Source organism: Panulirus ornatus, chromosome 38, assembly GCF_036320965.1.
Source record: "Panulirus ornatus isolate Po-2019 chromosome 38, ASM3632096v1, whole genome shotgun sequence".
In the NCBI taxonomy this organism is placed as follows: domain Eukaryota; kingdom Metazoa; phylum Arthropoda; class Malacostraca; order Decapoda; family Palinuridae; genus Panulirus; species Panulirus ornatus.
This window is the reverse complement of record NC_092261.1, coordinates 13,998,950-14,025,196: the sequence shown is the minus strand read 5'-3', so window position 1 is coordinate 14,025,196 and position 26,247 is coordinate 13,998,950. Positions and strand designations below refer to the sequence as shown.

Below are 26,247 nucleotides of genomic sequence, written 5' to 3'. Positions count from 1 at the left end.
TGAGTGGATTACCACTGTGAATGGGTGGCAGTGTTTCCCTGCGGTACGCCCCAGGCCACGAGCAGAGGTAAACAAACACGACCCTCGAAGATGTAAGCAGTGTTGCCAAACATACCAGTGTGTCACGAAGTTACGACTCCGGTGGAAGGGTCTTTTATAGATTTGGATGCGACATATTGCCACATCGCTGCTGTACTACTGCCGGCAGTCTGCACACACCGTAATCGAAAGAGTACTCGGGGCTTTAGACGTGCCAGGTGCAGTTGCTGAGATAGATGGAACAAAGAGAATCGAGACACATAGTGACGAATGAAGGGAAAAAAGCCAGTGAATATAGTCAGATGGGAAAGGAAATAAAAGGCTTAAGAGAGTAAAACTAGAGATGTCACTACATCAAAGAGGGCAAGAATGTGCACTGATGCGATTTGGCAGACTGTAAAAAGAATGGATTCCAATGCCAATGGAACGACAGTGAATCGATAAGAGTTCAGAGTTCATGCACCAGATCATGAAAAAAGTGAACCCTGAAGTAGTTGAAGTGTGGAGGAGGGAATTTCCATGGTTGTTCTGATACTTGGTTGATGAAATTCGGTTGTTCTGGTACTTGGTTGATGAAATTCAGCCAAAGTAAATGAAACAAAAAGAAAAAGTTCATGAGGATGGAACACGGTGAAAGAAGGATTCGTATCTAGCAGGACACGAACTGATGGAATGTGTGCGTGAGAGTGACTTAGGCATAGAGCCAAAGCTCCACCATAGATCTATTTAGGCATAGAGCCAAAGTTCCACCATAGGAGATCTATTTGGGCATAGAGCCAAAGCTTTATGCGAGACTTACGCAAAACCTACGCAACGCATTCCCTTGTAGGTAAAGCTAAACAGTTTAAAACTATAAATATCACAGGCTCATTTTAAAAGTCTTCACACTAGACACACCGTAATAGACTTCCCATTACAAGCCCTTTGAGTGAGTGTGTGCAGCAAACACACTCAAAAGCCTGTTTACCCACCAAACATACGCGGAAGAGTCTACATATTAAAGACACTTTAAGACCGTCCACTCGCCAAACGCACTTTAAGAAAAGTCTGAGCATCAGACACTATGTGAGAATTTTAAGCGCCGGACAGAATTTGAAGAGTGCGTGAGGTTGGGGGGTGGGGGGCTCCCTCCCCATCCTTCCAGTCCACAGGACACGTCAGTTCCTTCCCGTCCCACGGAGTAGGCTGGCTTCTATCCCACAGGACAAGTCGGTTGGTTTTTCTCCCTCATTCCGTCCCACGGGACGACTTCTTTTTTTTTTTTTCTGTCCTTCCATCCCACTAGGCCGGAAGGTTCCTCCCCTTCCGTCCCGTCACATGGGGCTGGTCGATACCTCTTCCTCCTACGGGGCAGGTCGGTGCTTCCTTATCCCTCCGTCCCACGGGGCAGGTCGGTGCTTCCTTATCCCTCCATCCCACGAGGCAGGTCGGTGCTTCCTTATCCCTCCGTCCCACGGGGCAGGTCGGTGCTTCCTCATCCCTCCATCCCACGGGGCAGGTCGGTGCTTCCTTATCCCTCCATCCCACGGGGCAGGTCGGTGCTTCCTTATCCCTCCGTCCCGCGGGGCAGGTCGGTTCCTCCCAGTCCTTTGCGGTCGTCCTTTGACCATCCACGGCCCTATGAGTCGTCCTTGACCGTCCACGGCTCTTAAGAGTCGTCTTTGAACCGCCACACTTCTTTGTAAGTCGTCCTTGAACCGTCCACATCGCCCAAGAGTCGTCCTTGACCGACCACTCTTTTCGTAAGTCGTCCTTGAACCATCCACGTTTCAAGAGTCGTTCTTGACCGTCCGCCTTTCTCCCTGAAAGTCGTCCTCGACCCCGGCGGATCGGTGAGACCAAGACCTGTCCAGCCCTCTGGGGACTCTTGGCTCGTATTTACATGTTCGAGTCATTACCGGCGACTGAGGTGTGACGTCGAGAAAATACCTCGTCATCCCAAGCGCCAACAAGCACTGAGGCGACCCACCCCCCCGTGCACACGGTGGACCAACCCACCTCCTCACCTCACCTCACCTTACAGGGGAGTAATGGAGGCAGAGTCGCTGTTACCATATTAGTTCCGCTCGTCATTCAGGCTTCGTATACGTAGAGGAGATGGCCTGGCATCTACTCCAGAGAATTTCAATGATGCAGCCGTTGTGTGAACGACTTGTAACTCGTTCGTTCGCTAAGGAAAGAGAATGTTAAAGAGATGATTTGATGCCAGTATTCAGAATCGGTGGAGAAGGCTTGAGCAAGTCTTCCTCGAAGCATTTACTAACATGTACATCAGTCTGATGTCACCTGCAGGAGTGGAAACATGATTCGTTTGGGCAAGCGTCGTACTTCGATTGAAGTCATTTTTTTTTTTTCTTCTGCATTTGGATGCTGTACCAGCAAGATTAGTCGGAAGCAGCGCCACAGATATGTTCAGGGATATAGACTCGACGACATGTAACTCGCTTCAAGTCTACAAGTGACATTATTGGCGCCTCCGTATGCAAAGACGTTCTACAGACATTTCTCCCCAAAGCACCCGTTTTCTTTCTGCTTCCTCCACACTGACCTGTGTGTGTGTGTGTGTGTCCCAGGCAGCTGTGGGAAGACCCCTGTGGTCTGGTGGTGTTTGCATTCCTTTGTACTCCTTTATGCTTCGTATGAATATTTTGTAGAATGAAACGGTTTAAAAGCGATTATTGAACAACCGATTATACAACAACTGATGCTTGGGAAAATGAAGGGAAATTGTATCAAGTGAATGTACAGGTTCTGTATGTCATTGTATAGATGATTCCCAGTTGTAAATGTGTATAACTGAGCAATGTGTGACATGGTCAGTCTATAACGTACGGTAAATGTAAGGTTATATACGGATGGTCGTTCCAATAAAGCTATGCAAACATATGTAAACAGGATTCAGGATGGTTCAGGCCTAAGATGGATTATCTCTACGTGATATTGTCCCAATGGTGGAGATCTCAAGTTGAAACAACGCATCTTGCATAGATTTTTTTTTCTTTTTTTGATCGGAAGTCATGTAAGGAATTATTTGTACCCTCATTTGTTTTCTTGTTTTAGTACTTCCATCTTGAGATCTTACATTCTTCTCCTTTATCGTTTGTCTCTCTTGTTTCACATACGTACATCGTACATCATCACAAAAAGAAATTGGAGAGAGAAAAAAAAAATCGATTAACAAAATACAGATGAAGACTGGAGCCGCCTTCCCCGGCTGACTACCCTACCCGCTTGCCATCCAGATATCTCAGACCCCGTCCATTGTTGCTGAGATGTGGTGGCAGGCCGATGATGACAAAAGGGCCCACCATCTCCTTGAAATAAGCTGCGGATGATTTGTCTGGACCAACTTCATGGGGTGAAGCATTGTTGAACTGTCGCTAAGATGATAGAAAGTTTGGGTGAGTCTGGCAGATATTGGGCTGGTATTATGGTGAAGGTTTCCAGCAATGTGGGTTTTTTTTATGTGTGTGTGTTTATTGATTGGAAATAAGCAGAAAGTGAATGTTAAGTGCCTTTTGGAGCTCAGTTTGTTATTATTATGCTGTATTAGGCTGTATTACACCTATGCAAGTGTTTTGGCCATTCCTTCACATGGAGTCTGATCATTTTCTTCATGTGCAAGTCAAAATACTCATCTTGTGCCTTGAAGGGGTGAACAGTGCCCTAGCCAGGTATATAAAGACACTTTTGAAAGAGAAGGACATTGCGAGATATACGAAGATGCTGTTGTAAGATAAGATAAAGACATTTATCCCTATCTTTGAACAGTAGAGATACACGAATGGCAGTTGAATATCTGGGCCCTACGACACGTCGTGTGGCCTCACTTTGTCCAGCCTGCACAGGTCCGCACAGCCACGATTACAGTCGGGGCTTCTGCATCGGGTATCTATCCACTCATGAAGGTCTTTTGTCCGTGATGAGATTCCGCATTTCCTCCTGATGAGGCCTCATATTTTCCCGGTGAAAGGAGTTTCCCCTGCCATAATGAGGAGGAATATATTCGTCCAGTGTTTTTGATGACGAGGAGGAGATGGTGTTTGGAAAGTCTTTGCTGTATGAGGAGGATATTGCTACCCACATCACCATTTACTTTAAGGCCTTTTTTATTTGTTGTTGAAGATCATATCAACGACATTTAGCTTCTTGAGGACGACTGTACGATCCCTGAGAGTACGACTATAACGACCCTTAGGTCTGAAAGAGCGAATATATTGACTCAGGCGCAGGTCAAAGGCCTGGTTATCATACCCAAGGGTCGTACCGTCGTTGCTCAAGTGCCAGTTACTGGAGATAAGAGGGTTAACGACCACTGTTGTGTGAGAGGGGAGTGTGTGGCAGAGAGAGAGAGAGAGAGAGAGAGAGAGAGAGAGAGAGAGAGAGAGAGAGAGAGAGAGAGAGAGAGAGTCAGTCGCATCCGCTGGCTGCCTTTCCTCTTTTTCATTAGTAATACCAGGTCGTGAGCCAGGCTCTGGCCTGACCCTGCCCACTGAGGTCGTCAGGTCATGTCACCACCTGCATGACCACGGGGCTCATCGGCCCTCACCGATGTTTACCTTCGGTGTAAGAACCAGCCGAACTGATCTTCGTTCGTTTGAGCTTTATTCTTAATGGAAATGATAACAGTACTGCTCTAGTGGAACAGAAAGATATACACTTTGTGTCACATGTCTGAACTGATTAGTCTATATATTTTATTTATATATATGTATACACACACAAACACACACATACACACAAATATAATGGTCTACGTAATATAAAAACTCGATGCTTTTTATCTGTTTTGATTGGAATGATTCCAATATTTGGCGATTTTTATGGATTTTGTTATGTGTGTGTGTGTGTGTGTGTGTGTGTGTGTGTGTAAACTCACACAGTTCCAGGTTATGTATGCACTCAAATTGTACCTACTTAACCAAATGCCATTAATATAAGCAGACAACAGTGTTTATATATATATATATATATATATATATATATATATATATATATATATATATATATATATATATATATATATATACACACACTGTTTTGGACTTTTGCATGATTATATACATTACATTAAACTTTATAAGCTTATGTATGCTACAAATGCAGCGAAGAGAAAAAAAATACATATCACAAAATCAATGGCAACCAGTAACGTTATTTATATATATATATATATATAGGCTCCCAACTTCGCACACACTTTCCTTTTCATCACCCTGCACAACACAACGTGGCGGTGGACGAGGCACAGAGGGGTTATGGAGACGAGGGTGTGATAACCTGAAGTTAAGAGGTCTCCGGGTTGGGCGCCAGGGCGTATGTACAGTACACAGAGCGTCTAACACTTGTTGGTTGTGTTGGTGGCTGTCGGGAACACGTATGGGTGAGGGTGAGTGACGTGGGTGTTGGTGAGGGCAGATGTTGGAGAGGACAAGTGGCGGTGGTGCTCTTAAGGGGAGTGGTGGTGTGATGAGTGCAGTAGTTGTATCACTGTGGTGGTGGTGGAGGCGAGAGCACTACACGACTGGAGTCATTCTCCCAGGGGAGTGTGACGCGTCACACAGGTCATGGGGCAATGTGACACCCGCTCTGGAAGGTGTGTGTGTGTCTGTGTGTGTGTGTGTGTCTTTTCCAACACATGTGTTATGACGCCATATACGGGGCGGTAGGAGCCTGTCGGCAGAGGGCGACGACGACGACGTAGTTTGCCCCTCTTCGTGGTCGTTGGGGTGGGGAAAGCCACCCCTAGCCGTGGTAGACTGACGACGGTGAAGTCGCGCTCTTCGCTGCTGGTCGTGGCCAAGTGGAGGTCGTCCTTGTTGGAGCTGGTGGCGCACCGCCGCCGGAGCCTCGAGTGTTCGTCCCGTGGTGGAACGCCGCTCTCACTGGCACCTGTGGACACCACAGAATAATGCATAACATAAGCCCAGCATTACAACATGTTCTACATCCAGAATCTAACGGGAATTGCCACTCCCTGTACCCTACCAGTTGTAGTAGCTAGATTGCTCGTACCTCGCGTGAGGAGGGGAGGAGGTAGAGGCAGAAACAGTACGTATCGATGTGTTTTTAAGAAAATTCAGGAAAGGGATTGATGGCAAAATCAGAATATATATTGCGTGTCGGAGGCAGTATTATCACCACCTCCTACCCACGTCATCTATGGGGTCACGTGTCCATAGGTAGGGTTGGTGGGTTGGGCATTTAGGTCGATCGACTGCCAGGATCATTAAGGTTATCGACTTTGGTGTTAAAAGGTCACCATTCGGATCGACCGGAGGCAGTTGACGGACCATATTGTACTCTTCCACTTTGGTCCTTTTTTTTTTTATAAGGTTTGATTGGTTGTTTGGCCTTTAGGGCCTGTAGGCTCTTGGGTCATAACCACCAGTCGAATAATTTTAGGTGCTTAGTTTTTAAAGATAGTTCTCTCTCTCTCTCTCTCTCTCTCTCTCTCTCTCTCTCTCTCTCTCTCTCTCTCTCACACACACACACACACATACACACACACACGCGCGCACACGTGTCACCTTCCTTTTTTCTTCTGTGATACGTTGCAACAATAATCCCTTTTAGTGTCACTCTTCCAGCAAAACTCTGTGTACCCCCTTCATGAAACCTGGTCATTCGGGGACCAACAGCCTGCGACTAGGATTCGAACCCATTGTGCGTGTTCGTCCGCGGTAACAGCACCACCTTTTCGTGTTGAGTTCCATACTAGCAAACGAGGGAGGCTGACCTGCCAGGGGTAGAGGCTCGGGAGTGGTCGGAGCATGGGTCTGTGGGCAGTGGGGTAGCGCCGCTGGTGTTGGAGTTACGTTTCCTCACAACGCCCACGATCCTGGGCGCGGGCACGGGCGACCTGCCAAAGAGACGGGTGAAGGAGGGTCATAGCCATACGTTAAAACCTGCAAGGTCGACGGAAATTAAGAGCTTAAATGGGTTTTTATCACTAATCTGAACTCTGTTCTTCAGATGAATGAAGGCTGTTGTTAGAATTAGCTGAAGATGAAATTCCTCCTTCTTTCCTTTACTTTTCCCTGCTGCCTTTAACGTACATTATGTGTCATCATGGATAAGACTTACTCGCAGTTTATTTTACACTTTGGTATTTCTTGCGTTTTTTCTGTGTACTGTCTGTCTCTGTGTCTGTGTTAATACATTCATTTCTTCATTTCTGTGTAATTGTTTGCGTGTGTTATAGCAGTAATCGATGGCTTATTAACTGCAGCTCATAGATGAAAAAAGTTTAGGATGATGTGTTTTATAGGAAACAGAGGGCTGTAATGGGAGGGGGAGGGGATGTTTAATACACAGTCTTGACACAAGTACAAAGGTGGAGATATGTTCACATTGGTTGGAATTAGGTTATGCTTATGTAAGAGTTCGAATGGGTTGGATGTGCATTTTGTAACCAACTCTTAATGCCGAGTTCTGACACTGGGAATTCAGTTGTTGTGAGTCAACAAATCGTGCATTGGATAGTTGGAAGGTTTGACGATTGTACTGACGTGTTCCAGCCACCTTAGTTTATTGTTTAAGTACAGAGGAGTTTGGTGGACTGAACAGTGTGGAGGGGAATGGGTGGTAGTGAGACAGTAGAAGTTGGGACATGGTTGGAAGCTTGGTGGACTGAACAGTTTAGAGTGTACGGAGCTTTGTAAGACGCTAGGTGGTAGGGCAGGGTTGGAAGCCTTGTGCAGAGTTCATTACCCTCCTTGATGTCGGGCAGAGTCAAGTCCCCTCTTTGTCTTGCTTTGAAATCTCTTCCCATCATTGTCTTAGCAAAGGGTTTGTTCCCCTCCTTGTCTTGGCAAAGGCCTCATTCTCCTCCCTGAAGGGGGTAGAGGCCTAGTGAGGCAATAGAAGGTGGGACAGGGTCGGAAGCTTTGAAGACAGAACGACTTGGAGGCCACTGAGGTTATATGAGACTGTAGGAGGTGCGACAGGTATGGACGTTTGATGGACCGAACAACCCGGAGAGGGCTGGGGCCTCATGAGACAGTATGGGGTGGGAGGACAGGGTCAGAAGCCGGGTGGACTGAACAACCAGGAGGACGCTGGTGCCTAAATCAAACAGCTGGCGGCGGGTGAGAGAGGGTTGTAGGCTGGTGGACTGAGCAGCCTGGAGGGAGCAGTGTGTGTGGGACAGAGTTGGGGTTGAGGCTGATGCTCATAACAACGGTCACGGTTTGGTTTATGATGACGTAGTTGGCTATGATCTAGGTAGGAAGGACGTACAAGGGTACGTACGTGTGCGTGTGTGTGTGTGTGTGTGTGTGTGTGTGTGTGTGTGTTTGCGATTGTTTATTAGTTTTTTCTTACTTTTTGTGTGTCTTTGTTTAGATATCATATGCACTTCACAAATGAATTTGGAATGGCTATTGTGCAACCTGTCTATCAACACACGTGCACTGCCACTGTAGACTGGCTCAGAGTCGTCATGCAAGGTGAACGCATGATATTACGACGGGGACGCATGGGTCTCCTTTACTTACGATCTGGACACGTCCTTTTGCGACGGTCTGACGGTGGTGTTGCTAGAGGTCTTTCCTGCCGCGGGGATCCCTCCCTTGGAGACGTGGAGGCCGCTCGGGGTGGACTTGACGGACCTGTGGACGGTGCCGTCGTGGTGGCGGGGTCGGGGGCGAGGGCCGAAGAAGATGACCGTGGTGCCCACCGCCCGAATCTTGGCCATGATGGCGGGATCGATCCACTGGTGAAGGGAGGAGGTGGAGGAAACTGGTGAATCAGTGAGGTAGATACATATATTATTTTTGGGGTGAGAGACGGTGGAGCGTGAGTGATGGAGAGAAGAGGAGTGTGATGTGAGAGAGAGAGAGAGAGAGAGAGAGAGAGAGAGAGAGAGAGAGAGAGAGAGAGAGAGAGAGAGAGAGAGAGAATTTTATTTCAGGGAGGCAAAGGTTGGTTGATAAGGGAGCGTGTATTCCAATGGGGGAAGTAAGGGAAGGCTGGGGGAGAGAGAGTATTCTTCTGAGGGAGGTAAGGAGAGACAGACGAGACGCCAGGGAGAGGCGCTATGGGTGTAGAGAGAGAGAGAGAGAGAGAGAGAGAGAGAGAGAGAGAGAGAGAGAGAGAGAGAGAGAGACGTTAGGAAGTGACAGTGGGAGGAGGCAATTGAGGGAAGTGCCCGTAGGACACTGGTGAGGGTCGTGCACGAAGGCAGTAAGAGTTTGCGACAGAGGAGCGACAAGCAGCAGTGGAACATGAGTTCCATACGAGGGGAAGACTTGACGAATCTTAAGCACCATACATGGTGAGGTGCACACGACGCCGAGCCACGGGGATGATAACCTTCTCAAGGCCTTCCTGCCATTAAAAACAGATGGCTACTATGACGCTCCGAAATTACTGCGGGAAAAAACTCTAAGGACTTGGAGCATGATGCCTAAGACTGTGTGTGTGTGTGTGTGTAGTAAAGACAGAACTTTTTAACTGTGGATGACGAGTTTTGAGTCGTCATTCTGGCATGGCGATGCTCGGGAAGGCCCAGGGAGGAAGGTGGACGGACGGTCGTGGCATCTCAGCAGCGAGGGTGAGGAGGAAATGTGTAGCATTAGTTGTGGTGGGAGGAGAGGCCACACGACGCTGCAGGAGGGGGGGATGGATTCAGTGCACACAGGAAAAAATTGCCGCGGTTGTTTGATGAGGAAATTGGCCATGACGACCCGGTTAGCTTAGTACCCGAGTCCAGGTCGGGTTGTGAGGGAATGTGAGGGTAATGAGGGAGAAAGGTGGGGAGGTTGGGGATGGTGAGGGAGTGTAAGGATGTCGAGGGTGTATGGGAACAATGAGGTCTATATAAGGACGTAGTGCGCGAAAAAGTATATATATATATATATATATATATATATATATATATATATATATATATATATATATATATATACTCGGACCGGAAAAAAATATGTTGACATGAATGAGAAAGTGAGTAGGCAGCGAGCGTACAATGGTGATACCATTTAATCTGTAGGCCACTCACAGCCCGTGACGTAATCCCCGTGTTAGCAGAGAACTCGCCACACCGACCTTGACATATCTTCTTTCAGGTACTTTAGGGGTTGTGGCACTCCCCACTCCTCTGGTCTATCGCAGGGTTGCCATGTAGACTGTGGCACTCCCCACTCCTCCGGTCTATCGCAGGGGTTGCCATGTAGACTGTGGCACTCCCCACTCCTCCGGTCTATCGCAGGGGTTGCCATGTAGACTGTGGCACTCTTCACTCCTCCGGTCTATCGCAGGGGTTGCCATGTAGACTGTGGCAATCCTTACTCCACCGGTCTATCGCAGGGGTTGCCAGGTAGACTGTGGCACTCCCCACTCCTCCGTCCTGTAGTTGGACGCTGAAGATTTATGGCTTTCTTTATGCTTCCGTTGTGAGGGCCGTCCAGGGTGACAGACCGTAGCACCTCTGGTCTTACTGCATGCAGGGCCAGCCCTGGCACACAGACAGTGGCACTCTCTCTCTCTCTCTCTCTCTCTCTCTCTCTCTCTCTCTCTCTCTCTCTCTCTCTCTCTCTCTCCTGATGCAACCAATGTCCTCTCGTGCAATATTCTCGCCAGACCCCGCCCTTCTGCTTGGCCGCGTCCAGTCTCGCGTCATACTCCGTCCGTCTGGGTTCCTCAGACCCTTTCCTCCTGGTCCTCTTCCTCCCTTTGATTCAGCGAAAAATACGTTATCAGGATTCTGTGATGGTATTGCATCCCCCTCTTGATGTTTGAAGACCGGGAACACTGCGTTTGCCACGACTCTTTATATATATATATATATATATATATATATATATATATATGTGTGTGTGTGTGTGTGTGTGTGTGTGTGTGTGTGTGTATTTGTTTCTTTCAAACTATTCGCCATTTCCCGCGTTAGCGAGGTAACGTTAAGAACAGAGGACAGGGCCTTTGATGGAATATCCTCACCCGGCCCCCTTCTCTGTTCCTTCTTTTGGAAAATGAAAAAAAAAAAAAAAAGAGAGGGGAGGATATATATATATATATATATATATATATATATATATATATATATATGTATATATATATATATATATATATATATATATATATATATATGTGTGTGTGTGTGTGTGTGTGTGTGTGTGTGTGTGCGCGTGTGTGTGTGTGCCTTAGTTTTCAAGACGGTGGTTCACCCTGTAACGCAGGCAAAATTGCTGAATTAGAAAGTGTTCAAAGATATGATATTTCTCGGGCCACACTAACGTGGCAAAGGTACTTGATTACAGGGAACAGCTGAAATCACTGAGGCTGTACTCCCTGGAGGGCAGACGACCCTTGAACACGACGGTACGACCCCTCGAACACGACGGCACCATCCTTGGAATACGACGGTGCGACCCTCGAATACGACTGTGCGACCCTTGAACACGACGGTAGGACCCTCGAACTCGACGGTACGATCCTTGAACGCTTCGGAGCGATGGGGAGAGGTGTATCATCGTATGTACCTGGAAAATCTCTGAGGACGTGGTTCCCCCATCTTATAGTCTATAATATCTTGCTTCAGGCACGATAGGCATGGAAGACTCTGTCGAACTCCACGTCTTGAAATCTGAAGGTGCCATAGAAACAAAAAACGGATGAACGCTTTAAACATCCGGGGCTCAAGACTTTTCAACGCCTTGGCTGCAGCCATCGTAAACAACGAGGGTTAGAAGTTAAGAAAAAAAAAAAATAGTGTCGTGGACACGTTTTTTTTCAGTGTGCCAAATCAGCTAGGTTGTGGAGTCTACGTGGGCCTACTGTGGGCTGCGGCTTCCAACAGCTCGATCGACCAACGACCCAACTCAACAGCCTAGGGCCCAGACCAGGCTGTAGGGTTAGAAGACCCCTCCCTAAAGACCTCATTAGGTAAACTTCTGTTGTGAACGTCTCGCGAAGAAGACGCTGTGGCTTCGGACATCTCATGGACTTGTTGGGGTTGTGTTTGTTGTGGAAGGAGAGGCAGCAGGCCTTCTGTACTACGGGTGGCCCCCAGCCGTGTGTTGTGAACGCATGAAGTGTGATGAAACTGTTGTAGTGTGAGGTGCGGGAGGAGTGGCTCCAACATGACGACGTTGTAGCATGTAGGGGTGATGAAACTACTTCATTATTATGCTGCTGCTACTGTCGTATGAGGTGTGATGAACCTGCTCCCGTCTGATGTGTTGCCCCAGCAATATGAAGTATGATGGTGGAGGTGAAGCGTGAAGTGCCATAAAGCTGTACACGTAGCGAGTGTTATAATGCAGCCGCTCCTTGCAAGAGGGGGACATATCGCGAAAGCAGCATGAGGTATGATGAAGTTATTGTGGTATGATACGTTATGATAGAGCTGTGGCGGTTTGATAAGATATGATGGGTATGCTGTAGCTTGAGGCATAATAGATACGCTGTAGCCTGAGTTACGATCGATATGCTGTTGCCTGAGTTACGATAGATATGCTGTCCTCTGAGTTATGATATATATGCTGTAGCCTGGGGTATGATAGATATGCTGAAAGCTGAGTTATATATGCTGTAGCCTGAGTTATGATATATATGCTGTAGCCTGGGGTATGATAGAGATGCTGTAGCCTGAGTTATATATGCTGTAGCCTGAGGTATGATATATATGCTGTAGCCTGGGGTATGATAGAGATGCTGTAGCCTGAGTTATGATTAATTTCCTGTAGCCTGGGGTATGATGGCCATGCAGCGTTGATGAAGCAATATATGCAAGGTGTAGGGGGAATTATTTTTCCCCTGTGCCATGGGTGCGAGCCAGGCTTTTTTCCTGGTCGGATATAGGGTGGAAATTGGTATGAGGGCCAGATGGCTCGTATAGCCTCATCCCAACATACATTGCGCCACTCCCCCACTAATCCTCTCGTATATTCCTACCTCCTCCTTCCACCTTTGACCAGCTTGTGCCCCGCGCGTGACACAGCCCCGTCTGTTGCGCTCTTCCTCTCTTCGATATTCTTCCGTTTCTCTCTCTCTCTCTCTCTCTCTCTCTCTCTCTCTCTCTCTCTCTCTCTCTCTCTCTCTCTCTCTCTCTCTCTCTCTCTATCCATCTATCTATCTATCTATCTATCTATCTTTCTGTCTGTATCCCATCCTTTGTGTGAGCCTGTCCACTGCTGCCCTGTGGGGTACAACAGATGTTTGCGCTCTGATTCTTTCTATGGCACCGGTTTTTTTTTTTTTCCTTTTTTTCAAACCCTGCCATGCCACAGTGCATGTGTTCCATTTTCTGCTCTCTCTCTCTCTCTCTCTCTCTCTCTCTCTCTCTCTCTCTCTCTCTCTCTCTCTCTCTCTCTCTCTCTCTCTCTCTCTCTCTCTCCTTCTATCCATTTCCCTCCACATCATTCCACCGTACGAGAAGACTAACTAGTCGTGCCGATATGCGTCTGCAAAGGTTATTTCCATACTCGTATGATCTGTAGTTTATCCATGGGTGTTCCTTTTGGTAAGGGTGAGCGGTGGTCTCGTGTTTGGCAACGCGTGGTGCGGTGCGAGGCGCTCCCTCGCCCGCCCGCCCGCCCGCCCGCCCGCCCCCCACTACACTCACAGGACTGCCTGCCTCCTCTAGGTCCCGTAACACTCAGGGTCACATCAAAGACTCTCTGAAGCCACAGTGCCCTAAGGTTAGTGCGCTTAAGGGTCGTGCCGTCGTGGTTAATGGTCGGGGTCCTCCATCGCTAAGGGCTGAGGACCAGTAAAGAAGGGCCACCAAGCCTTGGGGATAGATAATTAGCTTCCTTACTCCACTTAACATTTTTCCTTGTGCACACGAGCTTCATGTGACACGCAGGCAAGCTTTAGGCATTAATGGTATGGTTCATTATGTGTTCAAGAGGTTGGTCAGCATTATTCCGGAAAGAGATGTTGCTAAATAGTGACGAAACGTGTGGAGAGATATATGTGAGAAATGGGATGGTAGGTAGCGAATACATTACCCCACCCACTTTCCCCTACACACACACACACACACACACACACACACACACATGTGGCGTGGCAAGGTTCCCGTACTCCAAATATGACATGATCATAACGCCTGGATTATATTTTCCTTTTCTACAAAGTCTTTGTTTGGACGTGGCCGCCAGTGTCTGTCGTCCCAGCTACAGTGTGTGATCCAGATGGCGTTGTAGGAGGACTGGATTCCCCGCGGACGGGATGTAAATCTCCTTGAGGGAGGGGAAGAAAAAAACAAACGACGGACGGAAATAGAGTTCTGGGAAAAAGGACGACTCTGGGCCAAATTAGCCGAACTTGGCTTTAAGACCAGACCAAATTCCCGACATGTAAGACGTTTAGAACATTTCTCTTTTTTCTTTTTTCTTTTCGTATATTTTTTCTTCGTCTGTCTTGGATGGTTAGGCTGGCGGTTCTTGTCGATGTTTGGTTGCCTCCGGAGCGTCGCGTGGCCGACCTTGTGTGGTGTGTGTGTGTGTGTGTGTGTGTGTGTGTGGTGTGTGTGTGTGTGTGTGTGGTGTGGGGGAGGCAAATGGTGAGGCTGGCCAACTGGGTTGATTGATGGAGTGGCAGATCGTCTACCACTTCCATCCACTAAGGGTTGGGACGTGGAATCATCCACTGGGGATGAGTGGCGTCAACTGCATCTTCCCCCCTCTCTGGAAAACACAGGTGCCGATAACCCCCCCGGAAAATAAAGGTCCCGATAACCCGGGAAGATACAGATAACCGATAACCAACATCGGAGGTTTGACCCAGAGGGTCGGAGGCTGAGCGACAAACACGAGATGGGATGAGGTGAAACGGAGCATAGCAGAGGTCTGCCTTCCCCCATTCCACCACGAATTCGTGTGGGATGGGTCGTACGTTCGTGGCCGTGTGGGATGGGTCGTACGTTCGTGGCCGTGTGGGATGGGTCGTACGTTCGTGGCCGTGTGGGACGGGTCGTACGTTCGTGGCCGTGTGGGATGGATCGTCCGTTCGTGGCCGTGTGGGATGGGTCGTACGTTCGTGGCCGTGTGGGATGGGTCGTACGTTCGTGGCCGTGTCCAGGGATGGGTCGTACGTTCGTGGCCGTGTCCAGGGACCTCAAAATCCACAGAACTGTAAGATATCCTCTTGTTCCTCAACCACGAGTGTACGACGCTTGGATATGAGGCCGCCTTGACACACGGAGATCGCGCACCGTCTCGTGCCCAGGGACTGATATGCAAACGACTTTGATTTTCTGAATATAGTTTGGGTAAATGAAAATGAAATCGGAAACGACGAAAATGTGAATAGAGATCGCTCGGGGTAGGACGAGGCGAAGGCAAAAAGCTGGGGGGTTTGGGGAGGAAGAGGTGCAGGAGTCTGTGCAGGTGCCACAGCGGATGAGGGAGAAGGGGGTCCAGAGAAACAAAAGAGGTTGGGGGGGAGGAGGGCCGACCGCTGCGTCATTACTGGGGACGAGACGGACAAAACACACTGACACCGACGGCTCCCATTGGCCCCCCAAGGATTCTCATCTTTCCTGGACACGGGAAGAATCGCGTCAGCGTGAGTACCCCCTCAAAAAAAAATAAAAAAAAAAGTCACCATTTTTTTTTTTCAAACAATTATTTTGTAGGGATAGCCAGTTTTTTTTTTTTTAGAGAGAGAGAGAGAGTGGTCAGTATAGACGCGTATATCATTAGGGTAAGAGGGATGGAAGGTGATGGACGCGAGGTGGAATCAGCAGCGAGCCAGAGGGAGGGAGGCTCTTAAGTCAGAGAGGAGAGGGAAAAGGGGGATCACAGCCCAACTGCAGGAAATTAATGCAGTTGTTCCAGGAAGGGGAATGTGGCCAGCAAGCCAGGCAGGGAAATTTCACGGTGGCAGAGTTAGGTCATGATTCTGAAACAAGACTCATGAAGTACGTAAGGAATAAGTGGGAATATTTAGTAGTGGAAGAGACTCAACACAGAGAGGTCAGAAGGGGAACACGAGAATGACAGGCGTGAGTACTGAGGATTCACGGGAAGGTTATAACACAGATATGTCCATGTCGTATGTAAAGTCTTCTCTCCGACGGACGAGGGAGAGAGAGAGAGAGAGAGAGAGAGAGAGAGAGAGAGAGAGAGAGAGAGATGCCTCATTTGCATGACGCAGTGAGGTCATCTGAAGTCGGTGTTGCCCTTGTGAAATCACACCTCTAGCGAGTGCTTCGTACGCGCTGAAGTCCTGTAATGGTGAGGAGGAGCCTCCTGCCAGGGCTTGTAGAGTAAGGGCCGAGGAAGGAGAGAGAGAGAGACTTGGTGCGTACGCTGTCTTTTCAGATTCCGAGTTCGTCAAATTCCCCCGTGGGGTTCAAATTTCTCCCTGTGATTCTGAAATCTTCAGCGGTGTTGCCAAGTTCACGGCCTCAGACAAGGTCGTCACGTTCAGAGATCGCGTGAAGTCATGTCCACGACAAGGTGGGTGTCACGACCCATGTTGCTGACCCACTGGAACACGTAAGCTGATACCTGCTTGCGATTTTTCGATCTTTTGGATCGATAAGGTATTGGCGATGCTCACCGTGTTGTGGGACATGACGGACGTGAGTTGTGGTGCCTGAATAATCACGTTCTTAAAGGTATCGTGGAGGTACATGACAGACGCAGGAGGTGAGTAGGTCACAGAAATGGGAATACGTTGAGGAAGAACAATTCACATAGGAAACCAAACGGTTTGGGACGAGGTTATCTGATGAAGGGTGATGATAGTATCTTACTCTCGTAATGTGTATGGATGTAAACAGGATAGCAAAGCAGAAAGTTCATGAATATTGAGAACAAACAACAGTGAATGTGACTGTCATGCTATGGACTGCCTAGCGAGGAGACGGGAGGAGGAGAATTGAGTAGCGCCTTCAGGACGCGAGGCAGGAGAATAAGGTAGTGTACAACGGAAACCAATATTTGATCATGTTTCCTGAGTACCACCTCGTCTGTCTTCTGCTGGAAGGTGGACGCTTTAAGTTACCAATGCAAACGAGGCAGCACCAACGTACCTTGAAGCTCGGATCCGACGTGTAGGCGTCGAAGGCGCGGTATGTGGAGATGGAGCCCGAGGACGCCATAGAAGTGTTGGAGTCGTTGCTGACGCCACTGTCTTCGCTGATGTCCGAGGCCAGGGACTCTGTGTCTGACCGGTCCATCGTCGCGTCGCTGCGGAGGAAACCAGAAGGTTTGGGTCGCGTGATGAAAAGAAAAAGAGGATTTGGTCCGATATCTTAATATCTTATGTTAGAATTGTAAAGATATTGCTAGACATCATTTGTATGTTAGGGAGCTCTTAGAGACATGATGTTTTGCTTATCTACGAGTTGTGTCATGCACCTAGAAAGCTGAGGAAAAGCCAGCCCGAGTGCTGTTTGATGGGCCAGACTTTCAAGTGAGAGGGTTGTAACAAGCCAAGGCTGCCTCGACCAAAGGCTTGTCTCGAGGATGAACAGTGGCCTAAAGCATGGAGACAGGTGACAGTGTCAAAGCAGAAAAACATAATGAAGGATTATTACGTTATGTGTGAATGATGATATGAATGTCGGATTGAGGATTCCCACTAAGTTCTCACACTCAGTTCAGCAAAGGGGTGTTAACATGACCAGATGTTTAAATGATGATCGTTTGACCTGAACCATTGTTATCTAGGGAAGAGAGTGAGCAGAGTCAGCATTGACATCGAGGGACAGTACAGTGCACAGGTGAGAATATGTTGCGTGTCCTGACGTAATAGTTCACCGGTGTTTACTGTGCAAAGTTATGATGGAATCATTGACTCGTGTCGCTCAGTTCATGAATAAACTGTGTCATTCGAGAGCTGTGTTTGAGGTGGCGTGGCCACCACGACGCCCATATTCCCCTGTGAGTATATGACAGATGTCTGGCGGAGGCAAATGATAAGGTTATGTTATGGTACAGTAATGAAACACTACGATCATAAGAGGTTTGTACGTGTGACAGCGACCGTTACCTGGAGTGATGCGACTTCTTGGCGAAATGGACGTGATTTTTACGGCTGTGGTGACTGGAAGTTTGTTTATTACTGCTGGTGGGCTGTTGGCGTGTGGTGGTGTTGGCGGCGGGCTGGTTGCCGCGGGTGTTGGGGTGGAAGGTGCGCGGGTCCTCCATAAGCGCCTTCTTCACATTGAAGCCACGGACCATCGGCTTCCTGAGCATGACCGACTGGCCTCCTTTTGTGGTGGCCATCTCCTGCTGGTGCTGCGACTTGTGGGAGGACACCTTGGGCAACGTCGAAGGTTCCGAGGCGTGAGGTGAGGCTCGGGACTGCTGTTGCCTGGGGAAGTGTGGCAGCGTGAAGGAGGAGCCCACACCAAGGCAGCCTGGAGCGGCTGCCTCGATGCTATCGCTCCGGTCGAATCGCAGAATCTTGCTCGACGGGTTCGACTTGATGTCTCGGAAGCGACCTGGCGGGAGGGAAAACAGCTGGTCAGGCTACTTTTCTTTTTCTTACCACTGTTGATGGAAATCATATTCCGGTATAGATCCAGACCCTCTGACAGTTCATTTGCATAAATCAAGAATATCATTGTCCTACGGCCAGAGCCTTGCAGCACGCCACTGGTAACCCACATCCACACTGGAAAAGGGTCCGTTCTACCAAGATGATTTTTATTTTCCCCAAGAGAGTCTCCCTCTTGTGTCTGCCTGAAAATCTAAGCCTCTTACCACCCTCCCGTATGGAACAGTTGTCAGATGCCCTGCGGTACTCCAAGAACACACAGGTCACCCATCTTTGTCTTATACCTACAACTCATGAGTCTTACACCTCTACCACTATTGAAAGACTTAGTGATTGATATATGGATTTAACCACCACTTCTGATAGCCAGCCTTCACTGATGAATATTTTTTTGCTATGACTGAAGGGTCATCCTTGGTTGGCCTCCTACTGACTAAGAAGTAAAGTGCCAGCTGTAGAGGCAATGTCGTCTGGCCCACTACTAAAACACAGCAATGATTATTTTACATCCTGATACAAGTATAGAGGTAGCAGTTATTACTCTGCTGCCAATACAGAAGTAGCACTGACAGTGTCTACATCGTCCACTATAGGACCGACACCGATCACTCTATTACTAACACTGTAAAACTAGTAATGATCTCTCTGCTGTCTGCTACCATTATAGAGCCGGCACTGACCACTCTGTCACCAACGCCATATTCTCTGCCGTCAGCTATCACCACAGAGGCGGCACTGGTTACTCTACACTCTACTACCTTCATAGAGCCAAAGATATTATCTCTTCTCTGCCTCCAGTAAGGGAGGCCATCACTGACCAGCCTTACTCTAAACCATTGCTTAAAGGAATCACCTCTTGACTGTACCGCTTCCCACCCTAGCCAGACTGGCTAATGGTGGGTTATTGTGGGTTTCCAGTGCCCTCCACCACCTCCCTCAAGGTTACCCGACCAATGATGATAATGGAGGAAGACATATTAAGAAGATACAAGCCAACACGTCTGATATATTCTATGTGTGTATATACCCTGAACCTGGAAAGACCTGAGATTTGAAATACGACGTCTGTGGTGGACTGACCGAGGTCTCGCCAGGCGTGGAAGTGGCGCACGGGCGTCTTGAGGTCCTCGAACAGCTGCTTGACGCTGCGGACGGTGTGCGGCCGCGGCAGCTCCTCCAGCTGCACCTCCTTATTGCGGATGGTGTAGGCCGCACGCTTCAGCTGCAGCTCCTCCTCGGCCGCGTCCACTGGCCTCTGTAATGGTAATGGCGTTTTATTGGCCTGGTGTTAGCCATTATATGTGTGTGTGTGTGTGTGTGTGTGTGATTGCAGTGACCGGTATGGCACTTCTTGCATCCAAGGAATTCATCTTTTCCCTGCTACTGAGCGCACCTGCAGGATCCCTTGGAAAAGGAGTCTCGGGGTAAGAGCAAGATCCTATCTGAAAGGGGTCCTAGGATGATGATAAATGACTAAATAACGCGGAATTCCCGTGTACGAGTTACATGTCTGTTCTCACTGGTAATGTATGACATGTGTGGCATTGTCAGTGTGGGATACAGACAGACAGAGAGAGAGAGAGAGAGATACAATTCACAGCTGACACACATGCGTGCCGCAGAAGGTGTGGAGTCTGGGGCGCTCTCCTTGCTTGCCCGCCCGGCAGGCAAGACGACCGCTTGCACAGATTCCTCAAAGCCGTTGAACAGGTTAGCCCATCATGCACTAACTGCCCCTGTTCCTGTTGGCTCCTGCTTGTGTTATACACGTGCCACACATCTTCTCATCCCATTTTTTTTTGTTTTTGTGTACAAGAAATATAGGTAAGTAACAGTGCTTTATCATGGTACAAACACCATAGATATGGCAGACTCGGTTTTTGTCATTGATACTTACGTCAGAGAATGACTGACGCCTCTGTGTTCTTATAGATCCTTTTTATTCACATTTGTATAATTAACGACTGAGACGCTGTCTTATGAAACACCAGCTACTTTTCTTGCTCTAAACAAAGTACAAAAAAGTTATATATATATATATATATATATATATATATATATATATATATATATATATATATATATATATATATACACACCGATGTTGATAGATTGATATACCTGTTAGTTAATGAAGGCTTCTGATGCCTTCATATTACGGGTGTTGATGCTGACAGCAGACTCACCGGGGAGGTGTGGATGTGGTGGAATATGTAATCAAACCTTGACAGAGAAGGTCCGACCAAACAGGCTACAGTATTTGCACGTCCTGAGGTACACAGGGACCTCCTGAGGTACGTGCGGAACTCGTGAGGTCCATGTGTTTCCCCCAGAGGTACACTCATACATCATGGTATTGAGGGTGAGGCTGGATACACTGCACACACTCACCTGAGTTGCGGCGGGCCTCTTTGTCGGGACTGGTGGCGTCGTCTCGACGATGACTAACTTATCGTTCTCCAGGACTTCGTTGGCGGTGTACTCCTGCAGGTACTTGGCCGTCGTCGTCGTGGTGTGATCCTGCCCGCCGCCCTGTTTGCTACGTTCCTCGAAGAGGTGTTTCCCGGTCTTTGCGCTGAGGAGGACGTCCTCGCCCGCTGCGTCTGCCCCAGCCTGTGCGTCCTGTTTGGGTACGTCGGCGTCTGCATGGGCATTTGCGTCTGTTCTTATGTCGGCCTTTGCCTCAGTGTTTGCGATTGCGTCGTGGTCAGCGTCTGTGGTTGTTATCCCGGTGTCTGCGTCGGCGATTGTGTCCAAGCCTACGTCAGCGTCTACGTGGGTGCTTGCTCCGCTGCTTTCAACAAGGTTTACGCTCGTGCCTGCGGCGTCTCCATCAGCGCTCGCGTCCATGATCGTTTCAGCATCGGCATCCATGGGCCTGCTGGCGTCTGCATCAACGTTGGATCCTATTTCTGCGGCAGCGTTGGCCCCGCTGCTCGTAGTGGTGGCATCGTCGGCTGCCGACCGGCTCTGGTCATGCAGTGGTTCGCTGCTGGCGGCGTCGTCGTCGTCGTCGGATTCCGTCGCCGTCTCCTGCTCGTGTATGTCGACCGATGATTGGTCGACGTCCTTGCGATCCTCGATGCTTGATTGGTCCTCAAGCGCCGGATCATCTTCGTTGGACTGGTACTCGATGCCCGAGTCTTCCGAGTCGCACTGTGACTGGGTGCTCTCGAGGATCCGACGTCTGCTGATTGGTCGGTTGAGGGTGACGTAGTTGCTGCTGCCTGTTGACATGTCGTCGTCATCGTCCCACTCGGAACAGCAAGAGTCCATGTCACTGTCGGAGGAAAGATGTGAGGGTTAGTATGATCGGTTTTAGTTAATACTCGAATATGAGTTACTCACACCCTTCCCCGCTCCCAGTAGAAGAAGAAGAAGAAGAAGAAGAAGAGAAGAAGAGGAGGAGGAGGAGAAAAGTAGCTAAGGAACGCTTCAGCAAGGGTTTATAGCTCCGTGTTGCTGCTGCTGTCTCTGCTCCGGAGCAGCTTTGATAATAAAGAGATTCCGCCTTAGGCCAAGGGGAGGAGGTTGTCCATATGTTAATTCACTCCGGTTCATTTGCATCTTATTTTAGGAGGTGGAGGCTAGGAAGGTATTGTAGATCAGGGATTATTTGGGATTTTAGATGAAGGATACCTGACTTCGCTCGTAAGGAGCGTGTATTCGCAAAACTTAAGAAAAATGTGTCTATCTGATTTGTCATTTTCTTTATGAGGTAAAGAATGAATAATTACATTGTAAAAGGATTTTATGAGATTGTCGTTCCCAGGATTATCAGATGGGGCGGACAGCAGTCGCAGTAATGGATTTGTGGTTTCGTAATAAAGAGAGAGGGAGGAAAAAATAACAGCTTTTTAAGTGGTCTTATTAAGTCATGTGTCGCGTGTTGGTGTTGATATCAGTATCTGCACGTGTTCCCTAGTTTGTTCATCCGTTTTGCGCCAGTTCCCTACTGCCTGTGTGTCCCCCTTACTTCACGTGTTCCCCTTCTATCTTGACCCTCTGCATGTGTTTCCCTCCGTCACCTTACTCCACTGTCTGTGTTTCCCACAGTCTCCTGCCCCACTGCCCATGACACCCCAGTCTCCTCCCTTACTATCCTTGTTCTCCCTAGTTTCCTCCCCTAGTGCCCTCTTTCCCCCAGTCTCCTCCCCCATTACCTATGCTCCCCAAGTCACCTCTGCCACTGCCCGTGTCCCTACGGTGTTCGTGGTGATGGGTGGCAGAGGTCGTGGTAATGGTGATGAGTGTTGGTGATGGATGGTGAGTTACAGGCGCCGGTGATGGTGTTGGTAGCTTTTGGTGGTGCAAGCGTTGGTGAAGTGTGGTGGTGGTGGTGGTGAGTGAGTGCTGGGAGGACCTTCCTGCCGGCGGGTGCTCCTGTCCTCTCGTCCTTGAGGCAGGAGTTTGGACACATTCCTGGGAGAGTTCCTCAAGCGCGACTGAATACCGGAGTCCGGTGGGGACTCGTGGTGTTTCCAGCTGCTGATTAGGGACACCCCCTTGAAACCCCTTGGTAAAAGACGGTACGGCCCTTGATACACGACGGTACGACCCTTGGTACCTGACGGTACGACCTTGGTAAAAGACGGTACGGCCCTTGATACACGACGGTACGACCCTTGGTACCTGACGGTACGACCCTTGATATACGACGGTACGATCCTTGATGCACAACGGTACGGCCCTTGATACACGACGGTACGATCCTTGGTACCTGACGGTGCGATCCTTGATACACGACAGTACGGCCCTTGATACGCCACAGTACAATCCTTGACCACAATTAAGCAATTCTTAGATATTATGGCCTGACCTTTGACCTGACCCTCCTGGATCGGGTCTTTTTCATATGATCAGTCAATCATTCCTAAGGGTCGTCCCTTTTTTCCTCAGAGGTCGTACCGTTATACTCAAGGGTCGTACCTTCATGCTCAAGTTTTTTGTCTTGAGTTGTTGACCATAGGCCATGATCCCAGGGGCTGTGGTCGTTCGTATAGTTATAGCTATAGCAGCTCATTCACAGCCATGATGTTACATCGCCTGCAGACCTAAACGTGATGGAAGGTACGTACATACCATCCATCATCCTACCACGCCATCATTCCAGCTTTGGCCTCCCTCCATGAGTACTACTGGGTCACCGTTGACGACGTGAATATCTCAGTGACGAGAAAACCCTCGAACTTCGTATTTGAGGAATTTCTCATAAAACTCCGCACGCCGCGATGCATGCTCTCTCTCTCTCTCTCTCTCTCTCTCTCTCTCTCTCTCTCTCTCTCTCTCTCTCTCTCTCTCTCTCTCTCTCTGCTCCTCCTCCTCCTCCTGTTCCACCTCCCCCACAGGGCGTTCCTCCGGCTGCTGCTTCCCATAGTTTACGTATGGAGACTGACCACTCGAGGATGGACCGTTACGACACCTCCTTCCCTCGAGCGGCTAAGCTGTGAAATTCTCCGCCTCATTTCACCTTTCCTTATAATTTTTTTTTCTAACCCTCAAGGATCAGGTCTACAGGCAGCTGCTGAGACCTGATAAGTTTCTCCTTTTTTTTCTTTTTTCTTTGTCCCCTTTTTACCCGAGATGGCCTTGGTCTGCCTCGAGCATGATTTTACCCCAGTCATGTCGGTCAAGAAGAAGAAAGAAGAAACTCACACCAGTAAATTATGATGAAGAGAAGCTGTGAATTATCAGTCGTAGATGATAAATCATTAGTTCCAAATTGTCCAATTTAGATGTCAGTCCAGTTTCCCGTAGACAGTGAGACGCAGTGGCGTGACTCGGAGAGGAAGTCTTGTTCTGTGCACTCAGGGCGCTACAGAGCATAAGTGAGAGGGGCCTTCCTACCCGCTTGTGGCGTTGGAGTGTACTTGAGTGAAGGCTCCTCTCGTTTTTGATTGTAAACCTGAGCCTCAACGTGTGTTATAGGAGAAGTGTGGAGCTTCGTAGAGCTCTTTTGTGTCTGTATTTGTGTGTGGTTACCATGTGTGTGTGTGTTGTGTGTGTGTGTGTGTGTGTGTTACGGGGAGAGAGTCTTACTCTCGTATTGCCCCGTCTCTTAACCTCGTATATGTATCTACCGTTTCCTTAGTCTTACGTATACACACACACACACACACACACACACACACACCTGCCTAAGCCAGGTGTGTGTGTGTGTGTGTGCACTCTTGGCATCTCTTCCTTCAAAAATATGAAAACTGGCATTCACCACGAATCATTACATGCTTCCATGGTGCGAATGACGGCAACTGGTGTAATGAAACGAAAAAAAAAAGAGGAGAAATAAAGCTTAATAATGACTGGGAAGTCAATGTGGAGACTTTATTGATGGATGAATGATGTCGACTTGCGGCACGCGAGATGTGGGCCATCCACCCAGCCATATGTAGTTATGTTTTGTATTGCAAATTAAGCTGATGATATTTACTGTGCTCTTAGTGGAGAAGAATGTCAAAAGGCGTTTGTCTTTTATGGTCAAGAATTGCATAGTGTTTCCTGTAATGAATTCATATTCCCGAAATGATGGTATAACCCTTGAGCACGACGGTACGGCCATTGAGTACGACGGTACGACCCTTGAGTACGACGGTACGACCCTTGAGTACGACGGTAGGGCCCTTCAGGTCGACAGTAAGACCCTTGAGAACGACGGTACGACCCTTGAGTACGACGGTACGACCCTTGAGTACGACGGTAACGCCCTTCAGTACGACGGTTGGGCCCTTCAGTACGACGGTAAGGCCCTTCAGTACGACGGTACGACCGTTGAGTACGACGGCACGACGACCCTCTTAAGTATGACGGCGTGACGTCCGACCTGTTCTTAAGTTTAAGGGTTGTTTGTGTTGATGCTTCATTAACGTGTGAGATGCCTGGCTGTGATGGATGATGATCTATGATGTTCTGTCATGGTAAGACACCAGTGAACTGGTTCACTGTTCCCTCGCCTGGTATGTTAGTCCTTTCCCCTGGCATGATCTTAGGGCAGAGCTTCCCCTTGTCCTTCCGCATGGTATGTTGTCAGCGCATATTATCCTACATGGTGTGTCGTCGCAGGTCATCACTTGGTCTCTTACCTGGTATATGAGCAAGACAGAGCACCTTGTCGTCTCCCACCTAACGTGTTGTGGCTGTTGGCAAGTCAGGAGTGGTCTCTTATGACGTCTGTTGCTTTCCCTACCCCCCGCTAAGCTACGGAACTCTTTACTTCCCCCTCACGTCTCTCCTTTTATTTCTAAAGTCCGATTTCCCTCCTTGCTCTAAATCACTTTGACTGTTTCTCATACTCTCGTCTCTCCCGATCTCTCTATCTCTTTAGCCCTTTATGTCTCTCCTTCATGTAAGGTCTCGCTTCCTTGAAGAGTCTCTTTCGCTGTGAGCATATATATATATATATATATATATATATATATATATATATATATATATATATATATACCGTGAGCTGTGCCTCACCTTGTGTCCAGTAGTGTCAGAGCCTCGCAGGAGACGGAGCGAACCCGGGACAATCCACCGATGGTCCGCCTCCTCTCTCTCTTCCTCCTCCTCTCCTCTGCCCCAGATGACGATCTTCCTCCTCCTCCACCTGCTCCTCCTCCTCCTCCTCCGGACCTTCCCCCAGCTCCTCCGCTGCTGCTGCATCCTCCTCCACCACCGCTGGGGGAGCCTGGGGTTGATCCTCCTGGAAGGGGAAGTAGAAAATGGAAGATTTAGTTGGTGAAAGGCAGTGGTGGCGGTGCTAGT

General features: G+C 48.6%; 2 protein-coding genes across 2 annotated transcripts in view; one reads left to right on the top strand and one right to left on the bottom strand.

Moving 5' to 3' along the window:
- The window catches only part of MCU (mitochondrial calcium uniporter), a 725,481-nt gene that overhangs the window by 536,733 nt on the left and 162,501 nt on the right, over positions 1-26,247 (top strand). The gene's annotated exons all lie outside the window — the stretch shown is intronic.
- The window catches only part of LOC139760914 (uncharacterized), a 102,596-nt gene continuing 81,224 nt past the window's right edge, over positions 4,876-26,247 (bottom strand). The window contains exons 3-10 of the mRNA XM_071684690.1: positions 25,960-26,185; positions 20,893-21,781; positions 19,582-19,756; positions 17,992-18,445; positions 17,030-17,186; positions 8,538-8,755; positions 6,779-6,901; positions 4,876-5,931 (exon numbers count right to left, since the gene is read on the bottom strand). Coding sequence (XP_071540791.1) covers positions 5,922-5,931; positions 6,779-6,901; positions 8,538-8,755; positions 17,030-17,186; positions 17,992-18,445; positions 19,582-19,756; positions 20,893-21,781; positions 25,960-26,185 — 2,252 coding nt within the window. The 3' untranslated portion in view covers positions 4,876-5,921. The remainder of the gene's footprint in view (positions 5,932-6,778; positions 6,902-8,537; positions 8,756-17,029; positions 17,187-17,991; positions 18,446-19,581; positions 19,757-20,892; positions 21,782-25,959; positions 26,186-26,247) is intronic.